General features: G+C 43.1%; 1 protein-coding gene across 7 annotated transcripts in view; it reads left to right on the forward strand.

Moving 5' to 3' along the window:
• CADM3 (cell adhesion molecule 3) overlaps positions 1-25,669 on the forward strand; it is a 412,410-nt gene that overhangs the window by 309,707 nt on the left and 77,034 nt on the right. For all 7 annotated transcript variants that reach the window (XM_044272036.1, XM_044272031.1, XM_044272034.1 and 4 more), the window contains 3 exons: positions 23,322-23,462; positions 24,215-24,367; positions 24,626-24,763. In XM_044272036.1, coding sequence (XP_044127971.1) covers positions 23,369-23,462; positions 24,215-24,367; positions 24,626-24,763 — 385 coding nt within the window. In that variant the 5' untranslated portion in view covers positions 23,322-23,368. The remainder of the gene's footprint in view (positions 1-23,321; positions 23,463-24,214; positions 24,368-24,625; positions 24,764-25,669) is intronic.

Genomic DNA, 25,669 nt, shown 5'->3' on the forward strand with positions numbered 1-25,669 from the left:
CTTCTGCTTAAAGAAGATGACTAGTATACATAATATATGGTGGCACTAAAAATCTATCATATGAAGTCTGGTCTTTTGGAGAGGGTTTACTGTATAGATCATAAAATAGTATTAAAGGGGTTGTCCAGGGTTGGAAAACTGGCTGATGTCTTCAAAAGCAGCCCCAGATCTGCCCATAGGTTGTCTGTGATATTGCAGCTCAACCCCATTGACTCCATAAAACTGAGCTCCAATGCCAGACCTAAACCATGGATAGATGTGGCACTGTTTACAGAAGCCATGTTTCTCTAATTCTGGACAGCCGCTTTAAGGTGTCCTCTAAACAAATTTTTTATCTCATACCCACAGTGTACGCCTTAAATATAACTTGATATTTCCTACAATTAGAGGAGAAAATATGTCATGTAACCTCAGTTTTGTAATTCAAGGCAGACATGATGGTCCTTTAAATGGGAGAGGTAGAGAGGAAACTGACTGAACTTGTACATGAAATTCTGTAGTCAAGTAGGATTGCAAAAAGTGGTTCCTCTCGATAGAAGGTGGCCTCGAAGGTGGGACCTCCACCTCTGGAACATTTATGGTATATCCTGTGGGTAAGCAATACCAATTTAACAATTTTATGCTGTAAAAATAGAAATGATAAGCAGTCCGTAGAGTCAGTACCATGTACACCATCTTACCACATGGCACTAGGGTGTAAAATTGATAAGGTCAATATAGTCTTTCTTGAAAGTCAGTTAATGGTCTAATGTTCTGTGAATGTGGGCTCTGCTCCTTTGTATCACTAACTATGTATGACCAGGAAAGAACACTTGTCATACTTGACATCACACCTCCGATTTTTGAACCACCAGTGACTATGCCCAGGTGGCCATTTTGTGTCTATTATTTGGTTGCCTAGTGCAGAAGGATTTTTCGAGTAACAGGCGTGTTGTAAATTTGAAGAAGAGAGCCTTGGCTTTCTCAGCAGGTGAAGGAGAGTTAATCCCTTTCCATTCGGAGAATCCGTACATAGATTTACCCGTTCCCCCGTCAGAATAATAAGTAGCTGAGCATTAATACTTGTCAGCTGTAAGAATAGGACAGCTATGACAATCAGGAGCAAAATTGACAGAAAATTGCCAAGAAGAAAAGCTCCGGACAGCAATAAATAGCAAATAATTGTTAGACTGTAAATTGAAAAGTGCATGAAATAACGATTTGTTATGTGCGGGGACAGATAAGATGAATTCATATTCTTCCTTTTTAAGGGATTCTCATGGAATGCAGAAGTAGGACTCGATTATTACTGCCAAGAACAGGGTCTAGCAGACACTAGGTTACAATTTGGACCTTGGTGGCAGGGCCGTATGGGGTCGTGTTAATTTTATGATGTCTCCTCAATACATCGATCCCTAAGAACATATGCTCTACATATGGATGACAATAAACCAACCATGAGACCCTCTCCCATCCTATAGTCATCATCTCTGTGAACAGTGGCCACCTAATAGTCATCATCATCTTGATGAGTGCTCACTCCACAGACGCCTTTGCCCATCTTTTATGATCAGTGTCACTGCCCACCCAACGGTGATCATCCCTTGATCATTGCACACCCTATAGTCAGAACTTCCATGATCAGTGCCCACCCTACAGTCATCATGTCCATGATGAATGCCCAATGTACAGTCTTCACCTACATGATCAGTGCCTAACCTACAATAATAATCTCCATGATCATTGTACATCCTACATTCATCGTCTTCGTGATCAATGCCCACGCTGCAGGGATCTTCTCCATGATAAGTTCCCACCGTACAGTCATTGTCTCCATGATCATTTCCTACCCTGCAGTTATCTTCTCATGATCACTCTCCACCCAACAGCCCTCATTTCTGCGATCAGTTCCCACCCAATAACGTTCATCTCCATGATCACTGTGCCCCCTACAGTCATCATATATGTAATCAGTTCTTTGGTGTCACCTTGTAGCATCCAGTATTTTAGGAGATTAGGACATGTCTAAAGAGTCTATTCACATGTACTGCTGGAGTAAAGTAAAAATATCACCTGGAAATATAATTTCTTGTGTCATATAAACCATAGAGGCAGTCCGTGCAGCTGCTATTGGAGACAGGGGACTCAGTAACAGGGTGGATATACCATAGGAGTATATTATGTCGGATGATTGGAGAGAGGAGCCCCAAATCTGGTTGGTCCCAGGCTATGCAGAACTTTCTGTCTAGAGGAATCAAACTGTTAGTAAACAACAGGTGACACATGGGCCTAAGGTCCAATTTGGTAGGAAAAAGAAACTCAAGGCCCTTCTGTCTGGTGAAACCTGTTTCAATACTTGATTTCCATCTCCCTACGTACATCACTTTACCAAAGAAAATACACTAGAAAGGGCAAAAAAATATGGAAAACAATAAACTAATACCAATGAAACTTGATAAAACCAGGAACTATAATGGAGAAGGGCAGTTTGACCTTCATTTTAAGGGCCCTCTCCATTTTGTATAACATTGTCTTTCAGTTGTCAGGTTTTCAAATTACAGGAAGCCAACTTTTGTCAACAGGATGGTGTTGGCCTACTTCAGCCTATGGTATATGGACATAAACATCATCTGTCCGTGACAGTGTCTCTTGTCTATATTATTTTAGGATAAATGATCATGGAGGACCTTAAAGGTTATGTTTACCAATAAGATATCCTATTATTTTGTGTATACAGCTCACATGTAGACCTATATGTCTCCATGGTTGCACAGTCCAATCCCACCGTTATGTTACTTCTCTGCCTTCTGCAGGAGAAGACCACACAGGGTTCATTTGTAGTCTGTAACCATGGAGAGACACAGGTTTGCCTAGGAGCTGTATACACCATGCAGAATATTTTTTTAAGCAAGGCTGTTTCTTTAATTTTTACTTTAGATGCATTGGAGTCATACCGTTCTAAAAGTTCTGGAATTCGTGACCAACCTCCTGGTCATTTTGAACCTGTTGGTCATTTGTTCTTCCCAAAAATGCTATATTTCATCCTCCATCATTGTTTCTCATTGTTAAAAGCCTACAAACCCACATGAAAACAAGGAGCTGTATGCAGCCGCCCATCACACCATCATGGGGAGCTTCATATTTCAGAATAGAGCTTTTCTGTATTGATTTACTGTCAGCTACAGAATTCACCATTTCCATCCGCTATGAATGTAATCTCTGCTGTGTCCTTTTGTTTGCATTACAGATAATTTGGAAAAGCCATTGCATAAAATGTTATCTATAGATATTACTCCAGAAGGTATTTTTCTAATATTTTCGGATTGCTATGTGCTGGCATTCAATTTTAGATTTTTGCTAAAAAGGACTCATGATTTTGCGATGCTTCCATTGCCTGAATTTTACTTGGCATCAAGCCATGATTATCGTTTTGATGCTTGCTTTTCTTTATGTTGTGGCTTTTTCCTTGGCACCCTGCTTTATGTCATGTTTTTATTTATTTTTTTGCTGGTTAACACCCCAATAACAAGGACGGCATGTGGTGGTCTAAACCTGTACTCATCGGTGACAATTATCATGAATTATGAAGTTCATTGATATCATACTGGTCACCTAATGTGCCTTCCTTGTATTGAAGGGTTCAAAATGGATGTCTCCATGCAAACGATGGATTGCTTGCAAATAATATATGCCTGACATATGCTTCAATGAAGAACCACCAAAATATCTTGTGATTGTTTCTCATTGTCTTTCACAACACCAATCTAATAATATAACATCTAGGTGTTAGTAGATCATAGGGACATCTTTAGACAGTCATTATCTGTCTTAGTTACATGACTTCAGATCATAGGAACATCTTGAGATGGTCATCATCTGTCTTAGTGAAATGACTTCGGATCATAGGAACATCTTGAGATGGTCACCATCTGTCTTAGTCCAAGGACTTCTACACTTCTGGAACTCTTGTAGCTCCTAATGGGTTGCTTGTGTGTGCTTTCTACATCTTTCAAGGTTGGGAAGTATACAACCTGTTGGTCACCTTCAGAAGTTTCCTTCAAAGAGGTCCCTGTCCCAGGTATTGGTGTAAATTGACTCGTTCAAGAGAAATTAGTTGTTAACTTCTTCTCTTGTTGCACTCTTGTAGCTCCTAATGGGTCTCTCGCTTGTGTCTTCTACATCTTTTATGGTTGGGAAATAAACTGTATGGTCACCTTTAGATGATTCCTTCAAAAAGATCCCTGCCTTCATAGGTAGCCAAGCAACACTGATGCATTGCCACTTGGTATGGATGGATGTACATGGATTTGTTGAACAGTGACTAGTTGTTTAATTCTTCACATAACACACATGCATGTCATTGGAAAGGAAGGCTTTACAGGGTTGTTTTGTTTGGATTTTTCCTCCGTGGTTTGGCACCTCCAACAATTAGTTGTCTCTATGTATTCAGTTCCTCAGCAGTGTCTCCACAGGTGAAACTGAGCATTACAATCAATTCAATTAGCTGTACACATAGATTAGGCCTTTATGCTGATAGCAGGTCCTCAATATAAGAACCCTGAGAATATCCTTCTAGGGTAGTTGACAGAGCAGCAGTGGTCCTCATTACAGCGAATTTAGATCTTGGTCATTTAACCTCTGAGGCATTTCTCACTCTTAAAGTACCCCATCGTGCCCAGAGAGTTTCATTCCAATGACCAAGGGTCGACCAAGGGACCAAGACTGAAAAGTAACGTGCTTGTCTGGAAATACTTTTTTGGTTCCATCTTTAAGGGGTTAAATAGATAAAGACAGTAGAAAATATCTGTTACACCACATGGGACTGTTTTTTTACAGTCAATGGTGATCCCCAATTAGGGACCCTCTTGTATTGACTCAGAATGCTCTAAGAGGGTATTTCTAAATGAGTTTTCCAAACCAGACAACCCATTTTGAACGATTTACCTTCTGATGCCAAGAACTTCCATGGAAAGACTGTGTTGTAGATTCCAGTGCTATTGCCAAAATATTAGCTCATTATCAAGAATTACAGAATTTTGTTCTGAGTCTATTGGGTTCTAGTTCACTGAAGTTCAGATTAACCTCTCCACATGCCTCATAAAGACAAGTAAGAAGAACAAAAAAATGTACAATTTCCATTCCACTAAAGAGAAGCTTCACTTTTTGACCATGAGCAAACCTCCATCATGCTTGTGTAGACCTCCAACTATCCAAAGTCTTTGCTATCCCATCCCATCTGATCTAGAAAAAGCTATCACTTTTGTGATTTCCCAAACCCATGGTGGAGTGTCCTTCATTGTTGCTGGATTGATTGGAGCCTTCATGATTGCAGTTTTAGGCACATGATCATGATAAATTCACTACTCATTGAGTCGTAGTCTAACTGACATACATATTAGAAGATTGATGGCCAAAACCCATCGCAGGCCCATCTTATGCATATTGCTGTGTCCTGTCTCACCCCCAATGGCAGACATTTCTCTATTGAGCATCTGTATGGGGGTTGAGGAGGAATTGCTGTCTGAAGGAACGTTCAGCCAACAACAATGTATGGCCACCCAAATGAGAATCATCTACCACTCTACGTAGGTGGAGATGACTGCTTATGATGATGGCATGGCATTTAATTTTACACACCATTTACGTATCAGACAATGACTAGTGGTGGTTTTCTTGGAATTAAATGGATTCTTGCTACACTGCAGAAATTTGCACTGTAAATATATGCATGAGATTACACGCATGCAATTTTTTATTTATCTCCGCCACTCTCCCAAAAATTATCATTCTACTCCTGCTGTCAGAATCCGCCTTCGGATGGTAATAGAAGAGGTAAAAATGAAATAATATATACACATCACCAGGTGTATTCAAAGGAGAGGCTGTCATTATGCAGTCAGCTCAGTCACTGTGCCGTACGCTTACAATTAATGCAGAAGTTCCACAATCCCATGATGTGTAGTAGCATCCTCCTATTGTTCTCCTCCTGGCATCACCGGGGGTCATCCAAGGCTTGGAGAAGGTGCCTGCTTACTGCTGATACCAAAGGCGCTCCCCTATCCCCAGTGATAAGCTATAATCTGTTGAGGAGCTATAATCTGTGCCTCCTCAGGAGGAATGAGGAATTACATGGTTCCTAATAAAAAAAAAAATAGGCTGTCTTTGTAATGTACAGATATGCGGGTCCTCCAGAGAGATAGACCCTTTCTATAGTTGCTGTTTTCTTCGACTTAGAGTTGAGATTCTTCAATGAGGACCACCCCCTGCTGTTGTCTCAGGCAATGGGTTTTCAAGGCCAGACAACTCCTCTAAGAATTTTCTCTAGCTTTAAATATCTTAGCACTTGCTATCTGTATCTGAAATGTATTGGAGTCATTTACAAATTTTTTATTTATTTTTGCATTGGCTTCACTCCACCCGCATGGAAAGATCTTCAAATTTGTGTCAAGCCCCATGCCCATGCAGTGTGCTAGGGTAACTTAGTATATAAGGTCGAAAAAAGACATTTGTCCATCCAGTTTGGCCTGTTATCCTGCAGTAGGGCTACTGTGTGGCTCCCAGAGCAGTTGTCTCCAGGACCATAGGAGGAAGACCTATCAAAGCAACCACTATGTTGCTGCAAAGCCCAACTTTCATGGTGGCGAGACACTAAGGGGATTGTAGCTAGCTGAGGTGCAAAGGTAGAGGTTCCAAATAGACCCAGTAGGTCCCTTTGCTTGTGGTAATTAATGTAAAAGAGGAAGCATGGAGTAAGGGTTGTCTCTGGCTAGAGTGGAAACCAGGCAAGCATAGCCCACTCCCTTGGTTGACCCCTGTTGAAGGTGTCATTTAGGCCTAGGTTTAGGGTTCCTAGAGAGATTAACCCTCCCATACATTATACAAGGGACCATAGCTGGAGGAGAGCCAAGCTTTTGTTTTTGGCACTCTCTACTGGATAGAGTGGAGGTATCTGCTGTGCTTTGATGGGATACATCCTATGGAGGGCCATGCACCTAACCCATTCATAGAGAGCAAGCATGGACAGAAACAGCGCCCCTCATATCTATGGGTTGAGTGACAATGTTTATGGGAGAAGCTGCTACTTTCTGTAGTTCTCAACAACTTTTTGAGAGGGGCTGTCCAAAAAAGGTAAAAGGTCAAAATGGCTTTAAAAGAAGTAATATTTCACCGATCCTTCAACACAAACGTTCTAACAATTCCAGGGTCCCTGCTGGTCTCTATTTCCAGGGACTCTCGAAAAAGGAAATGTGAGAACTCAGTGGCTAAGATGAATTACAGGTGTGGCCAGTGATGGAAGTGGTGGGGATCGGTGACATGAGTATCACTTGAAAAAAAAAAAGAATGAATTAAAGGGGTTCTCCCTTGATTGATGTAAAAAATGAAATTTTGACATCATACAGTACATGACACCCCCTTTCTAACAAAGCGAGAACCAGCCATGTACCTCACATGGATCCAGAGATCTCCACATTTATTGCTCCAAATGTTCTGCTAGATTCTCTTTAGGATAACCGTTCAGGGGGGGTGTCCATTCTGCTGCAGTTATTTCTCTATCACAGCTCAAGGGGCTTATCCTTTCTGCCGCAGCTCTTTCCCTGTAACTGCCGCAGCTTCTAACAGTAGATATGGCCAGCGGCAGTGGAAGATTTAAACTAAGCGCGTGCGACCACCTCAGTGAGGTGGACAACAAATGAGGAAAAGAACAAACAGCAGGTGGCGCTATACAGATACATTTTATCGAATAACTCAGTAGCTATACAAAATTTTTAATTACATGCAATTACAAAAGTATTCAGATCCAGGTGCTGGTTTGAAAAATGTAGAATGTGTTTTTTGACACAACCTCCTTTAAGCCTTTTTTCCAAACATTTTACCTGTCTGAAAACCCCTTTAACTTGGAGGACCAAACCAAAAATCTTCTAAAGCGAGAGCACACATCTGTAACCCCTCTCAGCTATGCAGCAGGGTTGAAAGGGTTCACTTGACACACTACCACTTAACGGTGACTCTAAGGAAACAGGAAGTGCTCTGTTAAGAGTCAGGGAGGCGTGGCTTGGCCTTTTGGGGGTGATTATTAAATGGGTGCAGTTGCGCCCCCTAGATGGGTCCCCTTGACATGGTTACTGATGTCATCCACGTGTATTGCTGTAGATATAGTTAAGATTTTCTGTAAATGCCACCGTAGGTGACAGATTACCGTGGCGGTAATCTGTCGCCTACGGTGGCATTTACAGAAAATCTCGACGTTTTCTCGACGAGCTCCAGAGCCATAAAATAAATATTTGGCAATTTTCTCTTTGACTTAATTTTTACCCAACATGTAAAGACTGAGCGTTGATGATGGCCTTCATGCGGTTCTATATCCGGATTTCCAGCAGGCAGGGTAATGAATTATTGACATATCTTGCATGGTGATTACCCAGCAGCCCCATGCCAGGAGCTTGTGAGATTATCCAGCGTAATGCTAGATCTTAAGTGAGACTGTTATTATATGATAATAACCCTTGTGTAAGATTAATGACAGGGCTGCAGCGGGTAAAATATCTATCAAACACAGCAAACATGGGAGTTGTATACAGACATGTCTGTAAGGAAGGGGAGGTTACACCTCAATAGACAAGATATGGGGAAATGTATGATGAAGGACCTGGAAAATACATCCTAGCCAACCATGGCTTTATTAATCATCAGGACTAGACGGGTTCTTAAAGGGGTAATACAAACCAAGTAATGCACAACAACTAGTTATTTAAAAAAAAATACCATTCTTCTTGCACACAGCGATCTTCTTCATGGATTATGCGTCATGGCTAAGTTTTTGTATTAATAAAAAAATACAGGATACGTGGTTCATGGTGGCGCTGTTTCATGGAAGTCTATGGAAAAGAGTTGAAGTAGGAAATGTGGTGAGCAGTGGTACTGCAAGTGGCTGAATAAAAAATTAAAAAAATGCCATGCATAAAGCTGTAGAGTTTTTAAGGTGGTTGCAAGAAATGAGTGGCAGGTAGTCAGATAGATAGATAGGAGATAAATAGATAGATAGATAGGAGGTGGGAACTCCCCCGCTACACCACGTGATCCCATTGTTATTGCGAGGAGGCACACCCCACAATCAGAGGTGATCATGGGCACAATAGATAACCATGTACCCCATAGCAAACCTTGGAATTAATCCCCACTCCACCATGACCATCAGTAGCAAGCTCAGAGAAGCGTATGATATGGCGTTATTTGCTTATTTTCATTGACATACTCCAAGATAGCATAGCATCTCTTAGAAAACCTTCAAACAGTCTACCCACATCCGAGGTTAAACTTACCGGCCTATAGTTTCCAGTCTCTGTTCTTGGACCCTTTTTTAATATTGGCACCACATTTCCTATGCGCCAATCCTGTGGGACATTCCCTGTCAGTATAGAGTCTTTAAATATCAGAAATAAGGGTCTGGCTATGACATTACTTAATTCCCTTAGGATATGGGGGCTTTATGCCATCTGGTCCTGGCGATTTGTCTATTTTAATCTTTTTAAGTCGCTGATGTACTTCTTCCTGGGTCAACAGGACACTTTTAATGGGGAATTTACTTTTTCGTTCTCATTTCATCTGACAGTTTATTTTCCTCAGTGAATACAGTGGAGAAAAAAAATATTTAATAGCTTTGCTTTTTCCTCATCGCTCTCTGCAACCCCCCCATCACTCTGTAAAGGGCCGACAGATTTATACTTTTTACCATTTATATAATTGAAGAACATTTTAGGGTTAGTTTTGCTTTCTTTGGCAATGAATCTCTCTGTCTCTAGTTTGGCTCTTTCTATTTGTTTTCTATTTTTTTCCTAGTTTTTCAGTGCTTCCTCGCTACCCTCCTGTTTTAGTGATTTAAATGCTTTCTTTTTGTCATTTATTGCTTTCTTTACAGTTCTATTTATCACATTGGGATAATGATGTAATAATAGTGGAATAATACACACAGTGATGTCACAGTGCAGGGATAATGATGTAACAATAGTTGAATAATGCACACAGTGATGTCACAGTGCAGGGATAATGATGTAACAATAGTGGAATAATGCACACAGTGATGTCACAGTGCAAGGATAATGATGTAACAATAGTGGAATAATGCACACAGTGATGTCACAGTGCAAGGATAATGATGTAACAATAGTTGAATAATGCACACAGTGATGTCACAGTGCAGGGATAATGATGTAACAATAGTTGAATAATGCACACAGTGATGTCACAGTACAGGGATAATGATGTAACAATAGTGGAATAATGCACACAGTGATGTCACAGTGCAAGGATAATGATGTAACAATAGTTGAATAATGCACACAGTGATGTCAAAGTACAGGGCTATGAACACAATGATGCTGCAGTACAGGGATAATGATGAAATTGTGAAATAATGCACACAGTGATGTAATAGTGGGATAATGCATATAATGATGTCACAGGACAAACGTTATGAACACAGTGATGTCACATCACATGTATAATCTAATCACAGGAATTATACAGCGATGCAGGTAAAATGCACACAGTGGTGCAGTACGTTATTCATAAAGGAATGGTGATGTAAAAACAACAGATGGATGGAACTGTACTTTAAATTAGGGATGTGACTTTAGTCAGTGTCTTAGATGTTGGGTGACCACCAATAAACACAGCCATAATGGCTTTTCCCCTATTTTTGGCTTTTCCCCTATTTTTGTGTGTCAGTCTTCACTGACGTTGTGGCATTCTGTTCCTCAATATCTATGGGTTTAATATAAAACTGGACTGGCAGTGCAGGTGTTAATGAGACCCCTGAGTAAAGCTCTAAGCAGCAGCGTAATTAGATTCATGGCGAGCTGACGGACTATTAGTCACCCTTAGTCTTTGGTAAAGCTGCCTCCCCGATCATGCGGTGTCATCAATCTCGCCCGTCTTCTGCACTGGGTTATGTTATTAATATTGCCGTTTATAGGGAGCAGAGAATTATGTCCAGGAACGCCCAGGAAAATTAAGAAAAATTATTCTGTTTGGATCCAGCATTTGACAGAGATCCAGTCCTTCCTCCGGTGCAGTGAATTGTGCTAAATGACAGCTTCAGCTCAACTGCATCTCCACAAAGTCAGCACCATTACGCCAGCACAGAATTGACTTTGCTTTGAAAATGTGTGCAGCATCATCACTGCTACATCTGGATCACCAAAGCTCTGCAGGATGTGTACAAGCTCAGATTAACGACATCTGTGCAGCATCGGCTCTGCTACATCTGTGCAGACTTAGTTTATCTCAATGTGTACAACCTCAGCCCAAATATTCTACATCTGTATGACCTCAGCTCTGCTACATTTGTAAAACTTAATTTCAGCTACAGTTTAACTACATCTATACAGCCTCAGCTCTGCTACATCTATACAGACTTAGTTTATCTCCATCTGTACAACCTCAGCTCTGATACTTTTTATCTACATGACCTCAGCTCTGCTACATCTGTACAGTCTTAGCTTTTTCGGCTACACCTACATTTATACAATATATCCTTAGCTACATCTGTATTAGCTCCGCTACATCTGTACAATCTATCCTTAGATACATCTGTATTAGCTCCGCTACATCTGTACCACCTCAACTCAGCTACATAGATTATGTATGGCCTCCTCTCTGCTATAACTGTACAATTTCAGCTCAGCTACATGTGTCCAACCTAACCTTAGTAACATCTGTGCAGCCTCAGCACAGCTACATCTTTACTGACTGATTTAGACTACATTTATGCCAGATCTGCACACTACATCTGTACAATGCCATACAACTACGCATATTTAGCCTCAGTACATGTATTTTTGTACAAACTCGGCTCTGCTACATCTGTACTATCTTAGCAACATCCCTATCAATTCAGTGCACTACATTTGTACAGTTTCAGCACAGGTCAGCATTGCTGTACCCATGTACTCTCTTGTACGCATATTTAGCCTCAGTACATCTGCTTTTGTGCAAACTCAGCTCTGCTACATCAGTATAACTGAACCTTCGCTACAGCTGTACTATCTCGGCAACATCCCTACCAAGTCAGTGCACTCCATCTGTACAGTTTCAGCTCTGCTACACTTCTGCAACCTCAGCTTTGCTGCATACACAGCTCAACTACACAGACCCAGTAAAACCTAACCTTAGCCCATGTACAGTATACAGTATCAATTTGGCTAGATATCGAGATCTGTTTGGAAGTACAAACTCAGCCCAGCTACATCTTTTTGATATATGTAATATCTGTGCAACTTCAGCTCTGCTACATCTGTATAGTCTAATGTAGTTAAGGTGCGGCTGATCAGACGTGATCTCACACTAGAAGAAATCGCTTCTACCAACGTTCACGTACCCCTAATTAACCAAGAAAGACGAAAGGTCAGGGAATGCAAATCCATTTACCCGACATGATATGAGCGCCGACCGTGTTCACACTACAATTTGTGCTCGGTTCGTTCTTGTCTCTAGTTTTGGCCACATAAACATCTACATGTCCTCCCCCCCCCCCCCCCCCTGAAAAAAAATAATAATTCCTTGAAGGGTCTAGAAAATCCCTTTTTATTTGGCGATCAGGTGTAATCTGTGAGGAAACCTAAGCATTCAATTTCCCTACAGCAACCCCACAGGAGAATTGAGGTATTGCATGGTGATCATTGAAATCAATGGGCTTTTCATGTGATGCTGGGTCCTCCAGATGGGAGACTCTCCTTTCAACCACTCAATGCACTTGGCGAAAGATGAGGGTCCTGAAATATGGACTGTGGAGGAGAGTTATCAAACTGGTGTAAAGGAAATCTGGCTTAGTTGCCCCTAACAACCAATCAGGTTCCTGAAAAATGAAAGGTGGACTCTGATTGGTTGCTATGGGCAACTAAGCCAGTACCTATATAATATGCGATTTGAACCCTCAATGGTTGCTGATGTCGGAGGACTCTCCATGAGAAGGGCAGCCCCCAACCAGACAGGAACCTCAGACCTAACCTCCACCAGGGGGGCAGCATGGCAGTTAGACAGTAGAAGGGCAGTGGTCAGGGAGCAAACAGAGCGTCTTTCTTAAATGGTAAAAGGACCGCCTATTCTGGCGGCTTGCTTCCCCCAGTGGCCAATCCTGGAAGAGGAGGCATGGCTGAGCCATCCAGCGTTCCCTCCCACCTCTAGCCAGCGGGGTGCAACATCACATGACATCAATGATCTAGCACCGTGGCCTCTTCAAACAGCTAATCTGCGGGGGTGCAGGGAGTCGAACCCCTGCCGATCTGATATTGATGGCCTGTCCTAAAGGATAGGTCATCAATAAAAAATAAATCTCAGAAAACCCCTTCAACAGAGGGGACTCCCTATGTTCTCCAATTGTAGCCCACATGGCAAAATTGTAGGGCCCCGATCAGTCATTAAGACAGCCTGTGGCCCTGTGAAGGCTCCTAGTTCTGTCATAGTGAGCTGCCTGCGAAGCCGAGCCTGAGGCACAGCTTGACAGGCGGCCTGTCAAAAGAATCCCATTGACTGCATTAGTATTCTATTCCAGTCTATGGGACAAGCATTTAGAGGATGACGTGTACAAGTCTCCTAAGGGGACTAAAAATTAAAGTTAAAAAAATAAAAATTTTTAATTAAAAACAAATATAAAAAATTAACATAACAAGTATTGCCATGTCTGAAAATCTCCACACTATTAAAATATATAAAAAAAATTATGTGTTTATAACCGTAAAAAAAAAAAAATATTCTACCGTTTTCTAGCCACCTTGCCCCACTTTTTTTTATAAAAATGGATTAAAAGTCATATGTACCTCAAAATGGTCCAGCTAATCCTGCACAAAACAAAAACAAAAAACAAAAGCCCAAACATAGCTCTGTAAAAGCCATAAAAAACATAAAACCGTAAAAACCATAAAAAAGTTATGAGCATCTGAACACGGCAATGAAAATTTTTATGTTTTCAAAGGTTTTAAATTTTTTTAAGCAGTACAACGTAATAAAAAATATACAACTTAAGGTATAGAGAATTGATGGTTCCATTAAAATAATGCAACTTTAAAAAATAAAAATAAAATAAGCCCTAAAAATGAAAACTGGCAGGATCCTTAGGGGGTTAATGGGCATCCTCCGGTCTCTGTAGGCATTAGCTGGGACTGCATAAGCCACGCCTCCGTTCCCAGGATTGGCTATTGGGGAGCGTGCGCCCCTAGGAATGGGCGGTCCTTTTACCTTTTAAGGAAGGCGCTCTGCTTGCTCCTTGATGCGCCAGTTTTACTGGGCGGGACATGACGGAGGAGGGGTGTAGAGATTAGGTCTGTGGGTCCGGCCTGGTTGGGGGACGCCCCTCTCAGGGCAAGTGCTGTGATGTCGGCCAACCTAGGACCATAGCTTCTATTGACACATTTATATTCTTCACTCTGAGTGTCAGTCTTCACTGCAGCCCCGACATTCTGTTCATGAATGAGAAAAACCTGGCTAAACAGATCTAGAGCTCTGTTTTGCGCAAATAGATATGTCGTGTCCTAGGTTCCACCCAGGCCTGATCTACGTTGTAACGCAAAGCTATACTTTTGAAAATTCTTTTTTTTTTTTTTACAACGGGGTGAGTGTCAGTCTTTACTGCAGCTCTGGCATTCTATTCATGAAACAGAATGCTGCAGATGAACAGATCTTATGCTGTGTTCTTGTGCTGAGTTACAGGTACTAATGACTGTATGTAGTCCTCACTATAACATACAGCTATATTCTTTGCCCTCTATAACTACCTGTCAGTCTTCACTGCAGTCTTTGGATTCCATTCACAAATCCCAAAGACCTGGCTGAATAAATCTAGAGCTATATTCCTGCATGCAGTACCTGCCACAAATACAGCGCCGCAGTTACCGTTGACTGTCCATACTAGTTACCACCCAGGCCTGAAGTAAATCCCTTTATAACACAGTTAAAGTCTTCCTCCACAAATCCAACTTGAGTGTCAGTCTTCACTGCAGCTCTAACATTCTGTTCATTATCTAGAAAGGATGGGTAGAGTTAAAGGTTCCACCCAGACAGATGAGACCTCTTTTCAGATGCAGTCTATGGGGTCTCCTGGAGGAAAGATTTATAATGACAAAGACGTAGAAGAATAGGGTGGTGGCTCTTGTAGGTTCTACAGGTTCATAAATGCCCGAGAGGTGGACGTGGAAAGTGCAGTCACCAGGAACCGAGCCAGCAGCTAAAGGGTTGAGCCTGGCTTGTCAGATGTTCGCTCCCTCCCAGGTACTAAGTATAGAGACAAATCTCCACACGTCCCCTGCTGAATATGGATGTGAGGAGCCACACGTCACTGTCCTCTGACTGCAATCTGGTGGCCTCAATAGCTCTATACTCCAAATCCTTCAGTCTATAGAATCTGGTGATGGATAGATAGATAGATAGATAGTAGATAGATAGATAGATATGAGATAGATATGAGATAGATAGATAGATAGATATGAGCTAGAAGATATGAGATAGAAGAATGAGTACGATAATGATATAGTAGATATGAGATAGATAGATATGAGATAGATGTATATGAGATGATTAGATCGCTCGATCCTCCCGGATCGCTAGCTCGATAGATCGCTATCTGCTCTAGATAGATCGCTATCGCTAGCTGATCTGCTAGATAGCTGTGAGCTCGCTAGCTGAGCTCGATGCTTTCGCTAGCTAGCTAGCGATAGATAGATCGTCGCTAGTCCTAGTCTGATCGCTAGCTCGATCGTAGATAGCTAGATCGGAGTAGATCGTCGAGATAGATCGTAGTAGATAGCTAGATGCTTGAGTCGATGATGATAGATCGATAGGAGATAGCTGTAGGGATAGTCGCTCGATTGAGCTAGAGATTGAGCGATCTCGATAGCTATGCGAGCTACTGATCTGAGTAGCTCGTCTGAGGATCGTATCGATAGTGATGAGATAGGCCTAGCTTATGATAGATAGCTAGTGGAGATAGCTAGATAGATAGATCGATCGAGATGGGATCCGTGATCGCTAGATATGGATAGATAGATAGTCGATAGATAGGAGATAGATAGATAGATAGTATGAGATAGATAGATAGATAGATATATGGGATAGATAGATATGAGATAGATAGATGGATAATGCTTTCTTTCTTTCTATTATAAATGAGGTGTAAGCAGGAACCAGTTGATAGATCCCAGTTTCTCCTCGCCCTCCAGGCTGAGAGCCGCCCGTCAGGAGAGATTTTCCTCACTGTTGATATGTTGACCTTTAACAAGGTTAAAACGATGGAAGAGGTGTAATTACGGCGATGTGTTCCGATTAGTGCGGGCGTCTTGACGAGGCTGGAAGGCGCTGCAGGAACCTGTGGGGTTTTCCAAGTTGTTAAGGCATGTTCTCTGACATGTGCTCTGGAGAGCGGCGCCCCCTATACTGCGGGGTGTTAATGCTTGGGATTGCACACTGTGTAGTGAATAGACACTCTTGTAGAGTAAATCGAAATTACAGTCCTAAAGGGACACTGGACTCTTATCGTCGCCATCCCAATGTCAGAGCTCGGTTTTACTAATGTAAGGTCTCTTTGGGGGGAAGGAAGGTTTGGACATAGTGGATTTCAACATGCCTGATCCTGTATTTCCAAGGGACAGTGTTGCTGTAAATGATTAACAGAAAAATATTGGAGAGGGAAAGTGAAGGGCAGTGCAGGGAGACCGTAGGGAGAGTGAAGGGACAGTGCAGGGAGAGTGAAGGGACAGTGCAGGGAGAGTGAAGGGACAGTGCAGGGAGAGTGAAGGGACAGTGCAGGGAGAGTGAAGGGACAGTGCAGGGAGACCGTAGGGAGAGTGAAGGGCCAGTGCAGGGAGACCGTAGGGAGAGTGAAGGGACAGTGCAGGGAGAGTGAAGGGACAGTGCAGGGAGACCGTAGGGAGAGTGAAGGGACAGTGCAGGGAGAGTGAAGGGACAGTGCAGGGAGAGTGAAGGGACAGTGCAGGGAGACCGTAGGGAGAGTGAAGGGACAGTGCAGGGAGAGTGAAGGGACAGTGCAGGGAGACCGTAGGGAGAATGAAGGGACAGTGCAGGGAGACCGTAGGGAGAGTGAAGGGACAGTGCAGGGAGAGTGAAGGGACAGTGCAGGGAGACCGTAGGGAGAGTGAAGGGACAGTGCAGGGAGAGTGAAGGGACAGTGCAGGGAGAGTGAAGGGACAGTGCAGGGAGAGTGAAGGGACAGTGCAGGGAGACCGTAGGGAGAGTGAAGGGACAGTGCAGGGAGAGTGAAGGGCCAGTGCAGGGAGACCGTAGGGAGAGTGAAGGGACAGTGCAGGGAGACCGTAGGGAGAGTGAAGGGACAGTGCAGGGAGAGTGAAGGGACAGTACAGGGAGACCGTAGGGAGAGTGAACGGACAGGGCAGAGAGTGAAGGGACAGTGCAGGGAGACCGTAGGGAGAGTGCAGGGAGAGTGAAGGGACAGTGCAGGGAGACCGTAGGGAGAGTGAAGGGACAGTGCAGGAAGAGTGAAGGGACAGTGCAGGGAGACCGTAGGGAGAGTGAAGGGACAGTGCAGGGAGAGTGAAGGGACAGTGCAGGGAGATCGTAGGGAGAGTGAAGGGACAGTACAGGGAGACCGTAGGGAGAGTGAACGGACAGGGCAGAGAGAGTGAAGGGACAGTGCAGGGAGACCGTAGGGAGAGTGAACGGACAGGGCAGAGAGAGTGAAGGGACAGTGCAGGGAGACCGTAGGGAGAGTGAAGGGACAGTGCAGGGAGAGTGAAGGGACAGTGCAGGGAGATCGTAGGGAGAGTGAAGGGACAGATCGTAGGGAGAGTCAAAGAACAGTGCAGGGAGATTGAAGGGACAATGCAGGGAGAGTGTAAGAGACTGCTCAACTACAGACTTTGCTACAATTTATCGCCGTGTACATAACTGTGCACCAAGAGTCATAGCTAATCCATTCTGTTTCCGTTTTATTTAGCCTACACTTCAATGGAGGATGGATGTCATTGTATTGACATATGTTTGCTCCAATTCTCCAAATTCCGTTTTTATGCCAGATTTGAAAATGCTGCTTTTAGGCAGAGTGGCCGGGGTATACCTGATTTATAGAGATTTGTGACAAATTAATTTGTAATGAATCAAAGTTCTTCAGCGAAGCTGCCAAATTGAATTTTTCAATGCTCGTCATCTCTAGTGAGAACACAACCATCCAAGTGTGTACAGGGAGTTGGAATATATTTCTATTAGCCAAACAAGCACTAGATAGATAGATAAAAAAGCAGAGTGTGAGCAGCACAGCGGTCAAGTGGATGCGGAGTGCCAGCGGCTGAAGAGGCGATCCAGCAACTAAAATAATAGCAGGACAAATTCCAGGGCACTTCCGAATGTAGTAAATTAAAGTAAGTGTTCATTAATCACCAGACAGGGAGGTCTCAGTCCTCTTTTTGGGACTTTTCTCAAGCAGTGACAACATACAATGGTCCCATGTGCAACTATAAATCGATCCTCACAATTGTCGCAATTGCGGACAAGAATAGGCATATTCTATTAGTGCCGGCAATGTGCGGTCTTCAAAATGCGGAACGCACATTGCCACTATCCGTGTTTTGCGGATCTGTGGATCTGACGTCTGAATGGAGCCTAACTGATCATCAAACATAATTATTAATTAATAAACAAAGATAAAACATAAACCATCACCATAACACAGTGTACCAGTGAATATATAAACACTGAAATTGGAATAATTCATGATAATATACAGTACAGACCAAAAGTTTGGACACCTTCTCATTCAAAGAGTTTTCTTTATTTTCATGACTATGAAAATTGTAGATTCACACTGAAGGCATCAAAACTATGAATTAACACATGTGGAATTATATACATAACACATAAGTGTGAAACAACTGAAAATATGTCATATTCTAGGTTCTTCAAAGTAGTCACCTTTTGCTTTGATTACTGCTTTGCACACTCTTGGCATTCTCTTGATGAGCTTCCAGAGGTGGTCACCTGAAATGGTCTTCACTTCACAGGTGTGCCCTGTCAGGTTTAATAAGTGGGATTTCTTGCCTTATAAATGGGTTTGGGACCATCAGTTGCGTTGTGGAGAAGTCAGGTGGATACACAGCTGATAGTCCTACTGAATAGACTGTTAGAATTTGTATTATGGCAAGAAAAAAGCAGCTAAGTAAAGAAAAACAAGTGGCCATCATTACTTTAAGAAATGAAGGTCAGTCAGTCGGAAAAATTTGGAAAACTTTGAAAGTGTCCCCAAGTGCAGTCACAAAAACCATCAAGCGCTACAAAGAAACTGGCTCACATGCGGACCGCCCCAGGAAAGGAAGACCAAGAGTCACCTCTGCTGCGGAGGATAAGTTATTCCGAGTCACCAGCCTCAGAAATCGCAGGTTAACAGCAGCTCAGATTAGAGACCAGGTCAATGCCACACAGAGTTCTAGCAGCAGACACATCTCTAGAACAACTGTTAAGAGGAGACTGTGTGAATCAGGCCTTCATGGTAGAATATCTGCTAGGAAACCACTGCTAAGGACAGGCAACAAGCAGACGAGACTTATTTGGGCTAAGGAACACAAGGAATGGACATTAGACCAGTGGAAATCTGTGCTTTGGTCTGATGAGTCCAAATTTGAGATCTTTGGTTCCAACCACCGTGTCTTTGTGCGACGCAGAAAAGGTGAACGGATGGACTCTACATGCCTGGTTCCCACCGTGAAGCATGGAGGAGGAGGTGTGATGGTGTGGGGGTGCTTTGCTGGTGACACTGTTGGGGATTTATTCAAAATTGAAGGCATACTGAACCAGCATGGCTACCACAGCATCTTGCAGCGGCATGCTATTCCATCCGGTTTGCGTTTAGTTGGACCATCATTTATTTTTCAACAGGACAATGACCCCAAACACACCTCCAGGCTGTGTAAGGGCTATTTGACCATGAAGGAGAGTGATGGGGTGCTGCGCCAGATGACCTGGCCTCCACAGTCACCGGACCTGAACCCAATCGAGATGGTTTGGGGTGAGCTGGACCGCAGAGTGAAGGCAACGGGGCCAACAAGTGCTAAGCATCTCTGGGAACTCCTTCAAGACTGTTGGAAGACCATTTCAGGTGACCATCTCTTGAAGCTCATCAAGAGAATGCCAAGAGTGTGCAAAGCAGTAATCAAAGCAAAAGGTGGCTACTTTGCAGAACCTAGAATATGACATATTTTCAGTTGTTTCACACTTTTTTGTTATGTATATAATTCCACATGTGTTAATTCATAGTTTTGATGCCTTAAGTGTGAATCTACAATTTTCATAGTCATGAAAATAAAGAAAACTCTTTGAATGAGAAGGTGTGTCCAAACTTTTGGTCTGTACTGTATTTACTTGCCAATGTTTAATACATAATTGATAATAATAAAAAAATGTCCCTGAGTTGTGTGAAGATAGATGATAGATCGATTTTATAGATAGATGGATAATTATCATAAAAGCAGTGAGACTAGTACCAGGATCGTGCTGGAATTTCCCCCTTTACTAATCTCCATTCTCCACGTCCATCTGTGGGATTACAGTGGTCTGACACCTAGAAGCCGCTCCTCCTCCTGATAATGGCTCTCCATTAGTGTAATTCTCTTGCCGACTCTGAAAAGGCTCCATTTGCTGGAGAGCTTTGGGTCACGGAGTCTTTTCCATATCTCACAGTGTAGCTCTTAATAATCAGCCGTTCCTAACATTTCAGCGCCTCATTCTTAGGTTTCCCATTTTGTGTGGTTTAGTAATAAATTCTCCCTCAGATCTGTGATCCCCGTGCAGGGTTAATACCGGAGGACTCACCAGACCACCCTTCTACTTAAGGGTTCCTCCCCACCTCCACACTTCTGTTCTGTTCAGAGAAATGTTTTGGGGGTCCGTAGAAGGATATGACCTTGAGTTTGAGTACTGTAACTTTAAATGTTGTCGCAGGGATCAGGTCTATGAATTAAATCTAAGCAATCAATCTTCCAATTTTAAATGAACCTCCTGTTGGTTCTCCTACATTCTCTGTTCTTGCTGTGACTTTATCAGTCCTCTGTTTGTCAAAGCTCTGACTTTGACTCTTCCGGAATGTGCTGATTGCTGACCGTGGCGCCCACGTATTGTCATAGCTTTCGCCTACTGTATTCACACTTCACTCTGTGCCCTCTGAAGTCACACTCACATAGACATGAAAATGCTTTGGGAAAGGAGAACGAAATCAAACCGTACTAAAAATCTGGGCTTAAAGGGGTTGTCCACTTTGAAAAACTTCTTTTAGTGAAAAGGGTTCCTTAATGTTAAAGGATCCAACAGCATTAGTAGAAGGACTCAGAATGGTTCCAAACAAAAAAGTGGTGCCTCTCTGATCTCACGCCATGCTCTGCTTCGTGAGTCCATGCTGGTGTTTACTTCCTGGTCCTTCCAGACATACAGGAAATGACCACTCAATCAATCAGCAGAGACCGGTTTCAGCCAGTGATTGTGTGAGTGGTCCTTTCTTGAGTGTTGAGATGGACCAGGAAGTAGAGACCATAAAGTACCGGAACAGTAGCTCTGGAGGATCTAAGTGTTACATCTTTTGTTTTTTTTATGCTTTTCTAGCTGGAATACCCCTTTAAGCTTATCACAGACTATCCATTGCTTGGATCACTAGTGATCAGGAGTAGGAATGAGCGAAGACCTGGAAGTTCGAGTTCGGCGGAACTTCGGCTTAAAGTTCGGGTTGACCCCGAACCCGAACCCCATTGAAGTCAATGGGGACCCGAAATTTGGGGCACTAAAATGCCTGTAAAATAGACATAGTAAAGGCTAGTGGGCTCCACAAGGAAGCAAGATGGGGGTAAGAGCAGGACAATTGCCCTTCAAACAAATGTGGATAGGGAAATGACTTAAAATAACATGGAATAATAATCTTTAACTAGGAGGCAGAGGTGGACGTGGAGTGGAGTAGAAGGTTGAGGAGGCGGTGGACGTGGCAGTGTAGGTGCGAGCGGCGGTGGAGGAAGAGGAGGTAGCAGACACTGTTTTTGTTTTGTTTTTTTATTACATTTTTTTTAAAATATAAATTTGGGAGGACCCCAAAATATTAGTAAATGGAAAAGAGAACGCAATGAGAAAGGGCGCTGCAGTATAACAATGGCTGGGTGCTGCCGGTATACTTGTCTATTCAGCACAAGGTACGGACAAGTCCTGTGGGGTCCATGCCTGGTTGATTTGAATGAACGTGAGCTTGTCCACGTTGGCTGTGGACAGGTGGCTGCGCTTGTGAGTTCCGTTTAAAGGCTCTCACAAGCGGCCCCGAATGGATCCGTCCAGCCCTAATGCATTCTGAGTGGATGCGGATCCGCTCAGAATGCATCAGTCTGGCAGCGTTTGGGCTCCGCTCCGCTCAGCAGGCGGACACCTGAACACTGCTTTCAGCGTTCGGGTGTCCGCCTGGCCGTGCGGAGGCAAACGGATCCGTCCAGACTTACAATGTAAGTCAATGGGGGAAGTTGACACAGTATGGCTCAATTTTCAAACAGGATCCGTCCCCCATTGACTTTCAATGTAAAGTCAAAACGGATCCGTTTGCACTATTCATGGTAATGCAAACGTATCCGTTCTGAACGGATCTAAGCAGTTTGCATTATAGGTGCGGATCCGCACCTAAACGCAGGTGTGAAAGTAGCCTAACAATTATATTTTTGTCAGGGGTACAAAGATGGTGCATTGCACCCACAAAAGATCACCATAGGTCACCCACAGAATTAACAGCCAGATTTAGAATTATATTTCTGTGTCAGGGCTGCAAAGATCATTATACTGTAGGTCACCCACAAAACAAAAAGCCAGCTTCCTAACACTGTCCCTCACTCCAGCTGCCTGCTTCCTGTCCCTGCACTACTCTGAGCTGATGGGCGGTGCTACATGTGATCCAGCTTATATAGAGGCTGGGTCACATGATGCACCGGCCAATCACAGCCATGCCATTAGTAGGCATGGCTGTGATGGCTTCTAAGTGCCTACAGCTTAAAAGCTTGTTGATTGGCTGCCCTGCAGCCTTTCAACAAGCTTTATTAAATGCCCGAACACCGAACCCAAACTTTTCCGGCAAAGTTCGGGTTCGGGACCAGGTACCTGAAAACGCAAAGTTCCGTATGGACCCAAACTTTACAGTTCGGGTTCGCTCAACACTAATCAGGAGGTATTCTGGTTCTTCATTTTGCTAAATGGTACACCCCTCTCACTGTAGGGTGTCTAAAAAGCCGACCGCCCCTTAAAGGGCAACAGTATCAGTATATGACTTGCTCGTGTGATAAAAATTCTTATGTGAGTTTTGATTTGTGTCTCCACAGCCAGCCAACCGGTCACGTCAGATGTTTTGGTTGCCACAGGAGGCAAAATGACCTTAACCTGCACAGTGGATGACCATGAAGAGTCTTCACTCCAGTGGTCCAATCCAGCTCAACAGACTCTATACTTTGGGGAGAAGAGAGGTATGTCCCTTTCGTGTAACAGAACTGCTAATCCCCTACAAGCTGCCACTAGGGGGAGCTTAGGAATTTTTTGTGTACAGTTTATACATTGAATTCAATAATGAAACTGTATGCAGTAAGCTCCTAGGCTCCCTCTAGTGGTAGCTGCAAGCAGGAAGATTCTTAGCTTTTACCTTCATATCTATGCAGGGGATTCAGAGCTCTGTATCATAAAAATAGAGCTTACCACCATAAAGATATATTAAGAAAATATTCAGCACAGGAATGTCGAACCAAAAAATGATGTAGTGATAAAAGGTGAAGGTTCACTTTAAAGGGGTTTTCAAAGAGCACCCTGCTGATCATCTGTTTGAAGAGGCCACGGCTCTCTAGTGAACGTTGTGGCCTCTTTGTTGGCCAGTGATGTCATTTTCATCCGTCACAAAAGGCCTATGCCCTGCTCAGTCCTCTCAAGATAATTGGCCTGGGCTGCAATACCAGGTACAGCCACTATACAATGTATGGCACAGTGCTTGGTATGCCCACCGTGGCCTATTGAAAGAGCTGATCGATGAGGGTGAAGAAAGTTGGACACCACCGATTAGATATCCTAAGGATAGGTCATCAATATTGCACTCCTGGAAAATGCCTTTAAGGATCCCAACTGGGTGTTTAATTGGGTTTTGGGTATGTTTACAGATGAGTTGGTCTTCAGGTTGGGTTTTGAGGGTACAGTAGGTCCATTTTTCTTATGACTGTTTTTGCCCATGCAGCCCTCAGAGACAACAGAATCCAGCTGGTGAAATCCTCTAAGAACGAGCTGTCCATCAGTATTAGCAACGTGGCCCTGTCTGACGAGGGCGAGTACACCTGCTCCATTTTCACCATGCCGGTCAGGACAGCTAAAGCCATGGTGACGGTTCTAGGTAAGTCTTGTTTACACCACTAGTAATTGGCATGGTCACAGTAAACTTGTAGACCTATAATATCCATCCAGATAGTTTTTAAATTGGTTATATCATGAAGACAACCTTTTCCCATCAGCACTATTAGGATATATGGACATCACAGAGAAGGTCTCCTGCTCCTAAGAGCCAGAACGGAGATCCAATACGTACGAGCGCCTCTCAATGCGTTGTCACCTTTACACATCTTCTCAGCAATTTCTCAATCTCTCTTTGCAGGAGTTCCCCAGGAGCCTCAGATCTCTGGTTACGACAGGCCAATCAGAGAAAATAGCAACGCAGATCTGAGATGCATCACAAGTGGCAGCAAACCTGCTGCCAACATCAGGTGGTACAAAGGACCGGAGGAGCTGGAAGGTGAGCATTGGCATAGTATGTTCTTACCTGGAAGCTTGGCACAGCTTCTTACAGTATATGATCCATCAAAGTGTTGACTCTAGACACATTGTGATACAAAAAAAAGGCTCCTATGTATTTGTCCGCTCCTCTTCACCCCTACCTTTCTCTCTGGGCTAGTCGTACACTACAATATGTCTAGATGTTCATTGGTTCTATTGATCTAAGTAGATATATTAAATTACTTCATGGGTCATTTATGAACTATGGTTGGCATATGTGGTTGCATATCTGTGGTTGCATGTTTGCCCTTAGCTTGGAGTAGTTTCCTTCTGCTCACGCATCTCACAGTGTTCTGCACAGTTCTCTGCATTCACACATACTACTGATCCATGAAAGGTGGAGCAATAGGTACTCTAAAATGGGTATTACAATTTCAGCAAATCAAGTTTATTCATTTTTACTCCAGTATATTTTTTCTGCATCGTGCTTTAAGATTTCCAAGATTTCTGCTTACTTTCCTAAAAAAAATTTTTAGCTTTCAGTGAAAAAAAGGTCTAGGTCAAGTAAGGACACCTAGGTGCACAGCTCGATGCAGTATGGTAACAAGCCATAGAATGAAGCTATAAAATACTTTTCTTCTGCTCCTCATGAGATCTAAAAACAAAGCAGCCTTGGAGTAGAAAAAAAGGCCTTGGAGCTGCCGGTTGATTCATTAGAACATACAGAAAATTACTAAAGGATGTTACACGTTTTGACCTTCAACCGAGGTCTTCATCAGGCATCATTTGATTTAATCATGGCACATCCTGTCAAGCTGAGCACTATTTCGACCAATCTTTGTGTTTAGTGTTTCCTACCTGCCAAAATACTTTAGACATGCACTGTTCTCTCCACCCCCCACCCCACTATATTTTCATTGTAATG

The sequence above is a fragment of the Bufo gargarizans genome, chromosome 11, assembly GCF_014858855.1.
Source record: "Bufo gargarizans isolate SCDJY-AF-19 chromosome 11, ASM1485885v1, whole genome shotgun sequence".
Classification (NCBI taxonomy): domain Eukaryota; kingdom Metazoa; phylum Chordata; class Amphibia; order Anura; family Bufonidae; genus Bufo; species Bufo gargarizans.